The sequence below is a fragment of the Rhinolophus sinicus genome, chromosome 4 (genome assembly GCF_057876585.1).
Source record: "Rhinolophus sinicus isolate RSI-liver-muscle chromosome 4, RSI-T2T, whole genome shotgun sequence".
NCBI classification, from domain to species: domain Eukaryota; kingdom Metazoa; phylum Chordata; class Mammalia; order Chiroptera; family Rhinolophidae; genus Rhinolophus; species Rhinolophus sinicus.
Window position 1 is genome coordinate 30,029,730 of NC_142504.1, and position 15,803 is coordinate 30,045,532.

Genomic DNA, 15,803 nt, shown 5'->3' on the forward strand with positions numbered 1-15,803 from the left:
TCTTCTTCCATCTGTGTCATTTCCAGATTTCTATCTTCAATGTCCCTGATTCTTTCCTCCATCTGGTCAACTCTACTACCTAAGCTGGCTATGTCATTCTTCATTTCTTTTACTGCATTCTTAATTTCCAAAAATTCTATTTGGTTCTTTTTTAAAGTTTCAATCCCTTTGGTAAAATATTCATTTTGTTCTTTCATTGTGTTTCTGAGATCATTTAACTGCCTGTCTGTTTTTTGCATCTCATTGAGTTTTTTAAGAACTGCAATCTTGAATTCTGTCATTTAAGTCACATATTTCCATGTCTTTAAGTTCATTTCCTTTTCATTTTCTTCTTGAGCTTTCTTGTTATCTTGGCTATTCATGGCAATTAATGACTTATTAATTCTCTTCCTAGACATCTACAGGAGTGGGTTCTGCAACAAGTTGATAGAAAGAGGTCTTTATTTTGTTTTCCAGTAGGTATTGGTAGAATGTTTTATTTTCTCTCCGACCGCAGCATTTTATTCTCACTCACACTGTAGTGCTATGTTTTCTCTGCACTATTCTGGCTTCTCACACAATGGGAGGATTCCCTGGAAGGCAGGCTTCTCTTCTGTGCACAGTTTGCCTTGGTCATAGGGCACCACCTCCATGGGGGATGTGGAGAGCTTTGGAAGTGACAAAGCTCTTCCTGCACCTGATTCAGAGCCCGTGTGTTTCAGCAGCTCTGTTTATTCCTGCAGGGATCCGCCCAGATAGGTGGGGACAGGGATGGGGTGGGTTGTGAGAGGTGGCCCAGAGCAATGGCGACGACCACCACCACAGCCAGTCCTGCTTCCATGGCTCCCTCCCCTTTGCCGGAACTAGTTAGGCTGTGAGACTGTGTCTGTGGACCACAGTTCTCAGAACTGCAAATATTCTATTGTTTTGCTCTGACACTGCTACTGTTCCACTTCTAGCACTTCGAAGATGGTGGTGGCGCATGCTCTGGAAGGGTAGGGAGGGGTGGCTAGTCTCAGTGCCTATGGCTTCCGTTCTCTGCTCAGCAGTGAGGGCTTAAACCACCATTTTCAGCCTTCTTCCCTCAGTCTTTGCTCCAAGGTCTCTGCCGTGAGCATTGGGTTCAGCCGTGCCATATGCTGACCCCTCAGCCGTGGGCCAGAAGCGGAGCCCTAGCAGTCCGAGTTTTTCCCTCTTCCGCAGCTGCAGTAGTTCCGGGATGCAGCGAGCTCGGAGCACTGAGATAGGTCTGCGTCCTGCGCCTGTGCGGCTCCGTCTCCGCACTTCTCCCTTCCCTCCTCCCCTGCCCATGCAATTTGCCCACCTTTAGATGATTTCAGTAGTGCGCCTCTTAGTCTTGCCTGTCTGCTGCACAGGGAGTCCTTTGTGGAGTTATAGTATAGTGGAGTTATTTGTTGTAAATTCCAGGGGAGATTTCAAGAGGCTCACCTCACGCCGCCATTTTTATGACATCATCAAAATATAAATTTTTAAAAATCAATTTATAAACAACTTTCCAGAAATATACTCAGTATAAAAGTAGTTACAAAACTATCAAGCTTCCAAAGCTTCCATTATTACAATCTTTGTCCCAATAGCTTGACAAATCTAGCAGGTGAAACTAACATAGGCAAACTAAGTAACACAGACAAACTAATGAGGCCCTCGCTGGGAAGCATGAGGCTGTGAATAAGATGCCTTTTGAAGGAGTCAAACGCGTAGTTTAGAGGAAGTGCCCTGCCTGCTGATGTTGCTGTAGTTGTTCTGTACATATGTATGTATGTATTCACCAAACCACCTCCTGCCATTCTTAGGTTGCAAAGGGGAAAATAGTGACAAATGTATAGATTTTTTTCTTTATTCTATGGGATCATTTGTAAACAAACTGTAGACCTCCTCATCTTCAGCAAAGTGAATAGTCACTGCAACAAAGTCCAGAAACCTTTGCTACTTAAACATACAATATGCAATATTCTGCTCTTTTTTGTATGTTTCTAATGATGAAATTTTTTGAAAGAAAATAAACAATTTTTGTAGGTATGTATGTAAAATCTATTCAGGTAAGACATAAATATTTTAGTGTTTAAGAGCTTAGAAATCAAAATGCCAAATTGTTACAGAAATGTTTCAAGTTCTAGTGATTTAGGAGTAGACAAGGACAAAAAGTTGTAAATAATATCATTCTCTCTTGGGAATTAAGCTAAATAAATCAACACACATAGGAAGTATCCAAATTTTCTCAAGCCCAGAAGACAAATTAGGTATCTTAATCTATTAACACATTAATAATAATACTTTGACAGAAAAAAAAGGTGCTTAAAATAAAAATAAAGTATTCAGAGGGGGCAAACGTGCTGATATGTGTTCAGCATCATCCAGGAAAAAGGAGCAGTGAAGCACTAAGACTTACAATGTTTTCTACTGCAAACTCAATGGATGCTTTCTACTGGAGACAGTGAGGCTGGATGAAAAATCTCTTATGCCTCCCCACTTCCTGTTATCGTAATTCAATGTTTACCAGGCAACCTTCTAAACACTAATTCAGTTTCCCAGAAAGCTTGATAGTAGTCCACAATCCCTTTCTTGCAATTCTGAATTTGAAGTTTCAAAACAACAAAAGCTCTTTCAGAACTTATCTGGCAGCAAATCCTGACCTAAATGGACATGAGGCCTTTATTTACTCCAGTTAGTATGAACAATGAAATGTTTTACTGCAAAAACATGAATGTACCTGATTACAGGGTACCACCCCAGATTCCAGTGGGATGTTTCTTAAAATTCAGTAATATGCCTGATTACTTTTCTAAAATCTAAAAATTTCTGAATTCTGAGACATGGGAAAGAGGGTTGGTTCCCTGGGTCTATAGGTAAATATTCTGACTGTTGGAACAGGAGAGCCCTCTTCACCAGCCTCCAGTTCCCCCACCCACAGAAATTAGTAAATCTACATTCTGATTTATACTTTAATATTATATAAATTTAGTGTAAATCTGTTGCCAATATCCGATCGTCTCTGAGTACTGGTAAAGTCTAATTCCAGACCTATCAGGTCAGTTATAATCACAATCCTGAGGGGTGCACACCGACCTAGAATCTCTTTCCTAAGCCTGCCGGTGTCCAAGCCACCAAGTGAGCCTGTTTACCCATCTTCCGTCCTCTCTGACTGACCTGTCAGAAAACAAACCAACAGTTAACCAATCTCCCCCTCCCAATCCTACCTCACTGTCAGCCTTCCTGTAACCTCCTGCGATACTCAGAAAAAGAAAAGGTTAAAAATTAAAATATAATAGTTTTTAAGTTATTAAATTGCAACTTAATTTTAATCAAATTCAGTTATTGGAGAAGCAATGAATACTTAAGGATGATCTCTAAGAAATTAAACATAAGAAGATTCTTTGTGTTGTTTAAAAAGACTTAATACTGTACTAGATAGAAGGCCCTGATGATTCTTTTCTAATCTCAGATTAGAGCCCTAAAGATTCTAAACATGTCTTTTGGTGGTTAGGTGAAAAAGCAGTGAAGTTTATTTTCAAGTATACACATTTTTTTTTCAGCAATACTTTACAGTTTCCAATACACAAATTTGTACATTCTTTTCCTGAATTACCCCTTAGTTCATATTTTTTAAAATTTAATTTCCAAGTTTTCATAAGTATACAAAAATACAGTTAATTTTTTGTAAACGATCATGTATCATACAACCTTGCTAAACTGACTTAGTAACTCTAGATTTTTTGGTAGATTCCATCAAATTTTCTACATAGATAATCATATCTTCCTATCATCTGTGAATAAAAATAGTTTTATTTTTTTCTTTCCAGTCAGGATGGCTTTTTTTGCTTCTGTTATTTCAGTGGCCATTAACAATGCTAAATAGAAGTCTACATGTTTAGATTGTTTTTTATTTCATTTACAAAACTCAACAAGAAATAATATATAGTTGAGATCATTTATTAAACATGAAGAAGTCTGAGTTTAACCTTCAAAATTTAAAGGGCAAAATTAGGAAACATATTTATAAGGTGCTAGTATTTGACTCATTGAATGTGTCTGCCTCAAGCATTTTGTGACACAAGCCTCGTAACAAAAATATTGAGTATATCCAATTGCATTTTTAAAAATAATGTTTATTGGCTTTCTTATAATTACTAAAGTAATGTGATCTTTGCAGAGAATCTGGAAAGTCTGAGGTACAAGGAAGAAAATGACAAACATCCTTAATCATATCACCCAAAGCTAAACACTGCTTATTTAATTATATCAAGAGCAGTTTTCCACATCATTAATTCTTCAGAAACACCATTTCCAATGGCTGCATACTAACCCATCCATTATATGGCCATGCTATAATTTCATTCTTCTTCCATCACTGGACATCCACACTGCTTTAAATTTGTCACTATTACCACATATATGCAGCACAGTGATTCATACCTTTTGTATATAAATCATAGAATAACCTCTTATTAGAGTTACTTTTGCCCATTCTTTCATTAAAGCGGTTAGTTTTCCCTATCCAAGCAAAATAAGCTCTTTTAATGCTATCAATCATATATCCTATTAATCCCAAATATACTCTATTTGCCTTTTTATTTTAACTATTTTTAATTCAGAAGTTATTAATTTTATTTAATTGTAACTGTTACAAAGACAAATAAAAGGTACTATATATTTGTGTTACCTACTCTATTACAAGAGCAATACATAACCCTAAAATTAACAGAAAAGATTAAAGAGAAAAATCAGTGGTGCCTATAGAAAGTGTACAGTGGGTTAAGCCATTTGATACAGTTTTAATTCATCTCCTAATAAAATTGTATCTTGGAGGTAAAAGAGAGCTTTTTGGTCCATCCCTAAATTTCAAGGGTAAAATATTATTTCCCCTACTGAGACAACTGAAGCCCAACAAAACCTTCCAAAATTTACATAGAGAACATATATGTGCGTGACTAGTACAACATTTAATGGTTATATCGCAGCAACTTCCATTCTTATTTCCTTACTAAAAAAAAGCTTTGAGAGAAAAATGTGGCAACTAGCATCTTGGGTTAATAAACAAAAATAAATGATACTTAAACAATACTTAAACATTTGTTTATTATGCGACAGATATAGAACATAACAATTTGATTAAGAAGTTTTATACCAAAAAAATGGAGAATCAAATATACAAATAAATTGTAGCAAGCAAACAAGCAAAATTCAAAGAAAAAATCCATAATCATTTTACACTACAAAAGCTTAATTGTTTTTGGAAACATTAATTTCCAAAATCTTAACTAGACTTTCATTAGGTAACAGCATAAGATTTTTGTACGATCTAGTTGTGTGATACAAAACAAGTCATTTTATTTCTGCAGGCCTTAGTTTCTTCATCTTTAAAATGAAAGAACTGCAGATTTCCATTTTAAGATGTCAGACTGGAGAAATCAGAGGAGCTTATTTCTTATTTCTACTCCCTTCCAAAAACCCCACTGACCTGATAATAAAGAATTTTTTTAAAAGAGTAATCTATAATGACTAAGAGAACAAGAATGGAGCCATTAACAGCCAAGAGATTGCAAAACATTTCTCAAGATGGGAAAAGGAGTATAACAAATAAAACAGTGCACATAGAGGAAGTCGCAGCTTAGTATACAAAACAAAGAATATAGCTGAAGATAAATCCAAACTGCCAGAGACAACTGAACACAAACACCAGGTAGGTAAGGAAATCAGGAGTAAGAAACAAATCCAAGGAAGATTCATTGAAAATCTGTAACCCTAAAAGTAATTTTCCAATTAACAAGCCTACCTATATGCAGAGTTCTTAGTTTCTTACCGCTTTACTTGTAAATATGGACAGATAACCAAAATTCGCGAGATATTTGAAACATGAAAGAGACCAAAATAAAATTTAAAATGTCCCCAGAAGAATAGATAAGGAATAGACAAAAATATATTGCTCTTTATTATAAGCCCTCTAATTAATTTTTATTACTATAAATACTAATTAATTTTTTAACCATATGCATATATTACTTTGATTTTTTTTTAAATTCAAGTACATTAACTGAAAAAAATAAGAGTTTACTAAGCAATGTGAAGCTCCCTTTCAGTCAATTCTAATATTCCCTATGTAAAACTTCAGACATTTGTTTTATTAAGCAACCATAAAATATATTCATTTCATAAAATAGTAAGTAAAAGTAACATTATGCATATATAATCTTTATTTTCTTAAATTGTGTGCAAAAACTTCACAATTTTAAGATTGCATGTTACATATACATACACACACCAATATACACACCCCTACATACACGTACAAATTTGTTTTAGAACCATAGTCACTAACACATTAATGTTATCATGCTATTACTATTATTTTAAATCTATAAATTCAAATAAATTTTAAGTCATCTAAATAAAAGGAACATACCTCTATGTTCCAGCAACATAGTATAAAGTCAATAATATTATATATGCAATATTGATCAAATTACGACTTTTTAAAAAGCACCTTTAGTTACTTTATAACATAAGCATTGTTATAACATATCTCATGACACCAATAAAAGTTAAATGTTCCTAAATAAAAACAATATCTTAAAAGCTTCACTGAAAATCCAAATGCTTCAGAAATGAAAAAATAAAACAAAACATTTTATGTTCCAAAGATACACCGTTTCATATCCTTTCCTTTATCCCTTTTCAAGCATTAGTTAAGGACCACAATATCACTAAAAAAATTTAAAAGGTAAAGTGTAACGTAGAAAACATACATGTGTGAAATATCACCATTCAATAAACCATCACAAAAACACGACATTGAATAACATGCAGAATAAACAGTACAATTGAGAGGCCCTCAAATGACTCCCTCATACTTGGTAGATATATATCCACTGAACAGAGAGGTAATTCATTCCTTTTCTCCTGCAAGCTAAAATACAAACTGCAAATCAGGACGTTCGAAAGCAACAAAATGAGGCCCCCAATTTAGGTAAGGAGGCATACAATTATAAAAACTGCAAAATACTCATCCAGCCCGAATTATACTAAGTTAAAAAAAATTTTAAATACAGGTGACATGAAACTTAATCACACATTATTTATTTGATGATCCACTTCAAAGTCATAAATAAGAAAAAGATGTTCCATGAGAGCATGAGAGTTACAAATGGATGGTTACATGAAATCCGAAGCACTACCTCCTCTCTGAAACAAATACAACAGAGTAAAACAAAAAAGCAAATGCTGTAATATCTAAACTATCACAAATCTAAAGAATATAATCAAGGAGGAAGAAAAGTATGTTCCTTTGCAGAAGTAGTTAGGAACAGCTAAATAATAAGAAGAAAGGAACAGAACTTCTCCGGCACTATACTTACTACCTTTATTCTCTTAACTCCTAAATGTTAGTGGTCTGTCTTTGACCACCTTCCCCCATGTTATATCCAACCACGTCTCTTTCATCCACACCTTTTGACCACCAATTATAGATAATAATTCCAAATATTTGTCACCAGCCAGCCACAATCTGTCTCCTGAATATCAGACCAATATATATCTCAGAACATCTCCACTTGACTGTCCCATCAGAATTTATAATATAAAATATACAACACTGAATTCATTCCCTACTCGCTCCTCCTACCAATAACCTGTTCTGGTTATTGGTATCATGTTCTAAAACCTAAGAGTTTATGCATTCAACTTCCTCTCCATCTTTTATTAATCACCATCTCAAGTCCAGGTCTACCTTAAAAAGGTATCACCTAAATCCATAATCTCCATTCTTAATACCTCTGTCTTGGTTTAAGCACATATATTATATTTGGGAATAGTACATCTCTCCTAATAGATTTCCTTACCTTCAATCTGGCTCACCCTTCAATCATTCCTTTATATTGCTGCTAAAGCGATCTTTCTGAATTTGAATCATTTCCACCCCTGCTTAAAACTTTTCAATGATTCAAAATAAAAATCTAAAATTCTTAGAATAGCCTATCTCTTGCCACCTCTCTAGCTTTATGTTTTCCTAATCTCCCATATAAGATACTAAACTCCAAATGCATCACTGCATATCCTGGAATGTTTCGGTTTCTTACCTCAATACCTCTGCATATGTTATTCCCTCTTTCTAGAAAGTCTTTTTCTTGACACTTTCAAGTAACTTTGACCTGCTCAAGACTCAGCAGACATTATATGTGGCCTTCAACTTCCTCCATTCCCTCCTTATTCCCATAGCATTTAGCAGGCACCCTTTCACTCTATAATTGTCTATTATACGCCACTATACTTTGGACACTGTAAGTAAAATATAGTGATTATTCCTTTTTGTGTCCCACAATGGCTAGTACTTTGCCTGCCAATAAGTGATCAATAACTATTTATAGAATGTGTAAGCCTTTTTGCTTTTTCCAGAAACAGAACTTCCATTATAAACATCTTCCAACAGACACAAAGCAAAGCAGCTACTTAAGAAAAACAACAGAAACCAGTTAAGAAAGCAACAGACATAAACAAACAGGACAGAAAACGGAAAATTAAATATAGAGTCTCTTCAAAGCGGCTCCTGACAGCTCACTGTTTTTCACTGTCTCACATTCTATCACAACTATGTTTTACTTCCTAGTTAATCTCCAATGCTTATTCTGATATCCCAGAAAATAAGTGGTAAGGAGTTCTCTCCACAACTGGGTAGGCACAGAGAGAAAAATGGAAAGCATTACCTAAATCAGGCATACCTCAAAACTGAGCATAGCCAGCACTTTGAAAAATGCCATAAAAGACCCTGATCTACCCAGCCCCAATTCCACTTCTAATCATTGCCTTCTAAAAGACTTGAGAGTAAGATTACAACGGATATTTTACCAACCAGTTATCAAACATCTTCCCTAACAGATTCCCAAAATCTCTTCCTGAACTTACATTTTTTTCTCTTATGGTAAGGAATTATATAAATTCACTATTTATTCTGTAAATATGCATTTACATTTTTATCCTTAAGACAAAATGAAATACTTTCCTCCTACCTTCCCCCAATGGTCCTTGAATAGAAACTTCCCCAGCTGAATTCCTTCTAATATTTGCCGCAGTTTTCTGTGTTCACAAACGAAGGGAATACAAAACTCTCCTCCTACCTAACACTGGGGCTTCTAATATTCCTCATCCTTCCCCTTTCTTTTCTCCATTGGTACCCATACCCAAATTTGCCTTTTCAAGTAAAACAAAGTCAGAATCCATTCAAGTTCGTACGTAATTTTAGAAGTATGTGAGAGAATCCCAGAGACCAAACTCCACATACGTAGCACAGTAAGTCTACAATTGTGTCACTCTCAATTAGTATGATATAAACATAAGCAGCAAGCTTATGTAATAATCAGATAATGTGCACCAAGTTTGTAACCATCATTAATCAAAACAATAGAAATCCACGCCATAACTAGTAGCATCAAGTATAACAATCATAAATTAGATGTTTTAAAGAACACAAAGCAGGGGAAAAAGACTTAGAAAGCTGAAAAATAATCACTCTCCTTACAGCACTGCCTTTGCCAAGTTTTTCTCGCCTCCAAGTCAGAATCTTCTCTAGCCCTTGTTCTTGGGATCTCTTGGTAGAATTCAACCTACCCCTTCTACGGTAACTCCCTGACTTAGACTGAGCTGCCTCGCAATTCAAGAATTATTATTTTATCCAAATAGTTAGAGCACCAGGTTTAAACTTACCTTTGCCCAGCTGCCAACTCATTAACTACAGGGCCCTAGCCTCATGGAATACACTTTTTTTCATTCATTCAAAAAAAAAAAACAAAAAGAGTAAAAATCCTAGGTCACTAATAGGGAAGAAGGACATTTCCCTACAGAAACATTTCCAACTAATAAATTTGGAAGGAATGAGGGAAACAGAAGGTCACCATTGGAACACTATGGCGAGATCCATCAATGAATGCTAAAATAAATTGGCAAAGTTTAAGGAGAAACGGGACATTTGTATAGCCCCAGAGTATTTCCACCAAATATGTATTAATTTCAAAAGGGAAAAATAGTAACTTTATAGTGGAAAAACCTGGCAGATATCACCTTAACCAAGTCATCACAATTAACATCACCAGTAATAAGTCAATTGATATCATATGCCCTCTGGTATGATGTGTTGAGAAGGGCATATAAACCTTGCGGTATCCTTTCCAATACACACAACATCAATCTAATCAAGAGAACACATCAAACAAACCTAAATTGAGATACAATCTATGAAATAACTGACCAATACTTCTCAAAAAAGTGTCAAGGACATGAAAGATTGAGGAACTGTCATAGACTAGAGAAAATTAAGGAAACAGGATGAAATGCAACGTGGGATCCAGGACTGGGTCCTAGGACAGAATAAGAACATTAGTGGAAATACGAGCAAAATGTAAATAAAGCCTGTAGTTAATAATACCGTAGTGATGTTAATTTCCTAGTTTTGATAATTGCACCATAGTTATGTAAAATGTTAACATAAGAGGAAGCTGTGTGTAGGATGTACAGGAACTCTGCACTGTCTTTGTAACTTATAAATCAAAAATTTTTCAAAAAAAACCCTGAATTGCTGACACCAAGCCTCCTAGGTCAATCGACATATTTTATTTACTCTTTTTTGTGTGTGCCTCTCTCCTCCAGCCTATTATCAATTTATTCTGAGTTCCTATTCTTTCCCTAAAAAGTTTCGAAGTTCTCATACTTTAAGACCTCTCAAAATGCCATTTCTTCCCAACACAGGGCCAAAACTCTCCTTCCTCTCCTGCCACAAACTGACCTGCGTTAAAAGATGTCACTTAACAAATACCTTAATATCTTACAGTTTCATTGCAATTAACAATTTACTTAGTGCTTTTAAATACATTTATATACAAAAGTTTAGAGATGCATATAGTAAATATCGTTATTTTACAGATTAGAAAATAAGACTAGGAAAGATTAAGTGATTTGATAATTAATAAATGTCAGAACCTGAATTTTAATCCAGTTCTTCTGACTGCAAGACCAAGTAACCACATTAAAAAATACCAGTATGTGTTTAAAAATATTCAACTTCCCTGGCTCCAGGCAGGCTAATTACCTCTAATACATGTGATTATTTAGGTAAATTCTAAATTTCACCAATGTCCTAAATGTCCCTCTTGCAAGTTTAAATGACTCTACAATCAAGAATTCTGGGATTTAGTGAAAAGGTTCTGTGTTCACTCTTAACCATAAACTCTATGAGTTTTTTTGTTTTAAACAGACTTCAGTCATCTCCTTTTCAGCCATCAATCTTTTAGACTGAAGAACCACTTACCTCTGTTCTTATACCAATACAGCTTCCTGTTTTCAAATATCTGAGTTGTTGCTCGAATCTCCAATTCATTTCTTGATATTTGCAAATCAGAACTAGGGGCAACCCTTCAATGCCCCCCAACCTCACGGAAACACTCTGAATATCTTTTTCCTTAACTCAAAGGGGAGTGGGGGTAGTCAAAGGGCTAATCCCTATAACATGTGTCTATTTAAAGATTTACCGCAATGATGCAGAGCAATGCAACAAAGCAACATAACTTGAGACTCAGGAGAAACCAACTTTCACCTGACTTAACTCTGACCAGCATTTTTCTCTTTCACAATCATAACAGATTTCTGTATCAGCCAACTGAGATTTTTAAAAACAGTAATTATGGAAACAAACCTCTAAGTCTGAAAACTAAGCAATGAGAAAACTATTAATAGATGCCTGCTACGTGCAAGGCACTAGAGGGGACAAAAAGCTGCCAAGTGGTTAAGTTCTTTGATCCCCTGACTGTGATTTGTTCAATTTTGTGACCTCCCATCCTCACCCCTCCAGCGTCTAGAATGAGCAAGAGCTCAAACTGTTGAACTGAAACTGCGGACGTTGATGTAACGCGATCTGCTCCAGGAGGAACCCGTGGGAGAAATAGCCGGGATCGGGGTGTAACTTTGCTAACTATAGTTTGAACAGGTTTGCGCTGTTTTAACTCAAACAGAACAGGCTGCTGCTGCATCTGACCCCGAGTGGGGCACGGGGAAACCAGTCGGTCTCACTGGGACAAAGCGGGACACCTTTGTCGGACCCCAAAGGTCTAGGGCGAAGTAAAGGGGGCAGTCACTTGCCTCCCATTCCTGCAAGAAACGCTGGGCCTCAGCGGAACCGACCGTCTTATGCTTCCTAAATTCGTCCTTCACGTACTGATCACCCAGGGCTTTGAGGTCTGGGGGCAGAACCCGGTGCAGCAGCAAGATGCGCCGATACAAGGCCCGGACACGAGAGACATGCGCGGCCGGCATAGCGCCGCGCGTGGACCACAGACCGCGCCTGTGCAAAGGGACGGCGCGTGCCCACTCCACTTAGAAGCCGGGTATTAATAAACCGGAACACGAGCGGAAGAGGGCGCGCGACCTTCATCCGCTTTGGTCCGCTCTAAAATCAGGACCTTCCGGAAACAGGCGCTGCAGCGGCGGCGGAAAACCGGCGCTTCACCGCCTGGGAGGGGCGTGGCTTTCGCGGGGTCGCGCCTGCACCGCGACTGCTCTAGGGCTGCGTCCGGGTCAGAGAGGGCTCCCACCAGAGGTCTTGCGTGGGCCAGGTGTCACCCCTCAGTCACACCCCATTATCTTGTACATTAATTTTCTCCGCCTCCTTCCCTCCTAATAAAGGCCTGAGGAAGTCCTCGTCAAAATCAGCCTCCTCCAGGAAGCCTTCCATGGTTAGCTCGATCCACTTCTGGCACTTTATAGTGTTACTGCGTTCTGCAAGAGGGATCAGAGTGGGATTGGGCTCTCCATCCACGAGCCCACCAACCCGTGTGCTTTGCACAGTGCTGTGCTTCTAACTTGTCCTCTGAAGCCGTGGCATCTTTCCTGTAATTCAAGTGAAGCCCTGAGCCCATTTCCATCAAATTAGCTGCAGAAGAATCATTAGGATGCATTTTTAAACTGTTTCCAGGGCCACAATCTTGGAGATTCTGATTAGTCTGAGATGAAAACGTAGTCAGGACATTTACAAATCTCCAGTTTTGGCAAAGGTGATCCTGAGAGTGTAATCAGTTTTCAAAGTTGGTTGCAACCTGGCCTAGTTCTTTCCCCTCACAGCTTTGGTCCTTCAGCAAATCGTGATGGCGCCACTAACAAAATATATGCAGAATTCGACCATTTCTCATGACTTCTTCTACCACAGTTGTCTCTCTTTAACTGAATATTGTGGTGGCTTCTTCTGTTCCTGCTTCTGGCCATGACCACCTTTGCTCATTATCCACCTAAACTGGAAATCAAGTCACTCCTCTGCTCAACAAAATCCTCCAGTGGCTTCCTGTCAGAGTAAAACCCAAAGTCTCTCCACTTCTTAGGTCTCTAAATGTTCTCCTACTGCTCTCAACCTATTGGCCAGTTCCAGCCACACTCACCTTCTCCTTCCTGGTAGTTCGTCTTTGAATAGCCCAGGCACACTCCCAACGGAGGGCCTTGGTACTTGCGGTTCCCTCTGCTTCGGATGGCCTGCTACATACAGTTTCTTAGCTAACGCCTTTATTTCACTCGGCTCACTACTTCAGGTCCCCTTTCGGTGAGACCCTCCCTGCTAAATGCATTTGAAATTGCCAAGAGCTCCCTAAGCTCCCTCTCTGCTTTATTTTCATCTAAACACTTATTTGCTTGTTGTCTGTTCTCAACACCACCACCACCACCACAAATTCCATGAGGGCAGGGATTTTGTAATTTTAAGAGTGTCAAGTGACTCATATGACCTGCTGGTGATGAAGTGGGAATTTGTGTGATTCCTCACAAACCCTAGACTTTTGTCTGTGCAAACGTGTGTGTGTGTGTGTGTGTGTGTGTGTAAACTTTTTGAGAAACAAAGACACACAACCGGTACCGAGGGCAAGGACTTACTAATTTTAATATCCTAATCGGGGCCTACCACACAGTGCCTTAAATAGTAAGCACTCTAATATTTATTACCTTGAATAGACTTTTTCCTTTCGCTTAAATTTAGAAAAAATATTTGCTTAAAAGAACACAGTACATTTTTTTAATGGATTTAATTTGGTATTATGACAAACCACACTAATGACAAGGATTAAATGGTAGTGTGGTTATTTACTTCAGGAATTTCTTTCTAACCATACTTCATCTCTTAATATCCCTGTAAATTGAAAGTTAATTTCTTGTTCCAGTTTACCTTTTTCTGGTTTCCTTTGGGGTTAAAGTACATGTATAATAAATACTTCTTTCAGAGCCAAAGCTTATAAAAATGTGGAAAAAACATTCTGCCAATGAATTAATAAAAAAGTAACAATAAAAGAAGTAATTCAGTCTAAAGGGAGCAGAAAATGTCCACAGAGCATTGGGCAATCAATGGCAAGTGATGGGTGAGAGAGAACCCAAGACATAGTGGTGTGGCTAAGCCTTGAGGTGAGAAATGAAGCAATAATGGTGAGAATGATGACAGATGACCTTTTTTTTTTTTTTTCAATAGCCTGGACAGTGAGTTATGTCTTGTGGAAAAAAACTTTCTCTGTTCCATTGACCTTCCAATTTAGGCTGACCAGTATTCCGCTTGTGGTCACAATAGCCATGAACTGAAAATAAGATCCGCATTATATTCCTTGCCACTCATGCAGACGAGTACACTTCATGCAGGCCTTCCTTTATCCTTCCCCCATGTGTTTCTCTCTACTGTGTGTTATTCAGCAAGTCACTCAACAACTCTGTGCCTGGATTTTCTCACATGTCAATAGGTGGAGTTAGGTAATGCTCACTACCTTCCAATTCTATTAGTCTAATCATGATTTCCCCCAGATTCCCTTCAAAATTTGCTGTAAAAGTAGAAGTGGATACATATCCACTCAGACATAATTGCTTTGAAAAGATTTTTGTTTAAGAAGAAAGGGGAAACCTCTCAAAACTTTATGTGGAACATATCACCTAAGCCTTTACAGGCACACAAAATATAACAGCCGCAGTGTACCCACACCCTTAGGGAAGATCAACACAGCTATTGCACAAATAGAGATGGAAGAGGCTACTGAAGTTGTTTAACAAATTGATAGAGAACTTTGAGGTCAAAATCAATGAATAAGAAAACATAAACTGAAAGGAGGAGAAAGAAAATATGTGTGGAGTATAGTAAATTGTTATTTGCATTATGCCCTAGTCTTTACATTAATATGTTGAAAACAAGTATTACTTGCAAATAACGTTAAAGCCTTTTCCACTACAGCGGAGTGAGGAAGGACTGATGAATGGGAAAGGCTGGTGGTGAAAGATTTGGAAACTTTACGTCATTAGATATGGAAACAACATGCCACTGGCTTGGCTTTAGTGGCACAAATGGCTCAGTTTTGAATTGATGGTTACCAAATTCCAAATTTTAAATCACTGAGAATAATGGAAAGTAAAACCCCGAGACAAGATATACCTTTGACCCAAACAACCTTCATGTGCTTAGAGGCCTGCAGAGAGGAATGAGCTTGACTTCACCGTGGTAACTACGTGGAATCCCCCAAACAACCCCAGAAATGGTCTGTCACTTTCCTCCTTACCTTGTAGTCACAAATAGGAAATGAGCATCACTGCATGAAGGGGAAGATATAAGGAGGAAGGACTTCTTCAAACATTTGTACTTGGTATCTGAATAGTTCACATTATTGAAATGCAATGGTAAGGAAACAGATAATCTTGAAAGCCAAAAATTCAAGCTTAAACATAACTGTTCAAGGAATGAGAGAAAGAGATACGTTTGTGGAAAGTCTATTCATTGAGAGTTGGATTGGAAAACATACGAGTCTTTTATTTAGTATATT

The 15,803-nt window shown here is 37.5% G+C and overlaps 1 protein-coding gene across 3 annotated transcripts in view; it reads right to left on the reverse strand.

Annotated features, from left to right (window-relative positions):
• The window catches only part of SDHAF3 (succinate dehydrogenase complex assembly factor 3), a 52,350-nt gene extending 39,920 nt beyond the window's left edge, over positions 1–12,430 (reverse strand). For 2 of the 3 annotated variants that reach the window (XM_019729763.3, XM_019729762.3), the window contains exon 1: positions 12,118–12,420. In XM_019729763.3, coding sequence (XP_019585322.2) covers positions 12,118–12,291 — 174 coding nt within the window. In that variant the 5' untranslated portion in view covers positions 12,292–12,420. Of the gene's footprint in view, positions 1–12,117 lie in introns of all 3 variants that reach the window. The other variant, XM_074340761.2, reaches the window with a different exon arrangement.
• Between the last annotated feature and the right edge of the window lie 3,373 nt (positions 12,431–15,803).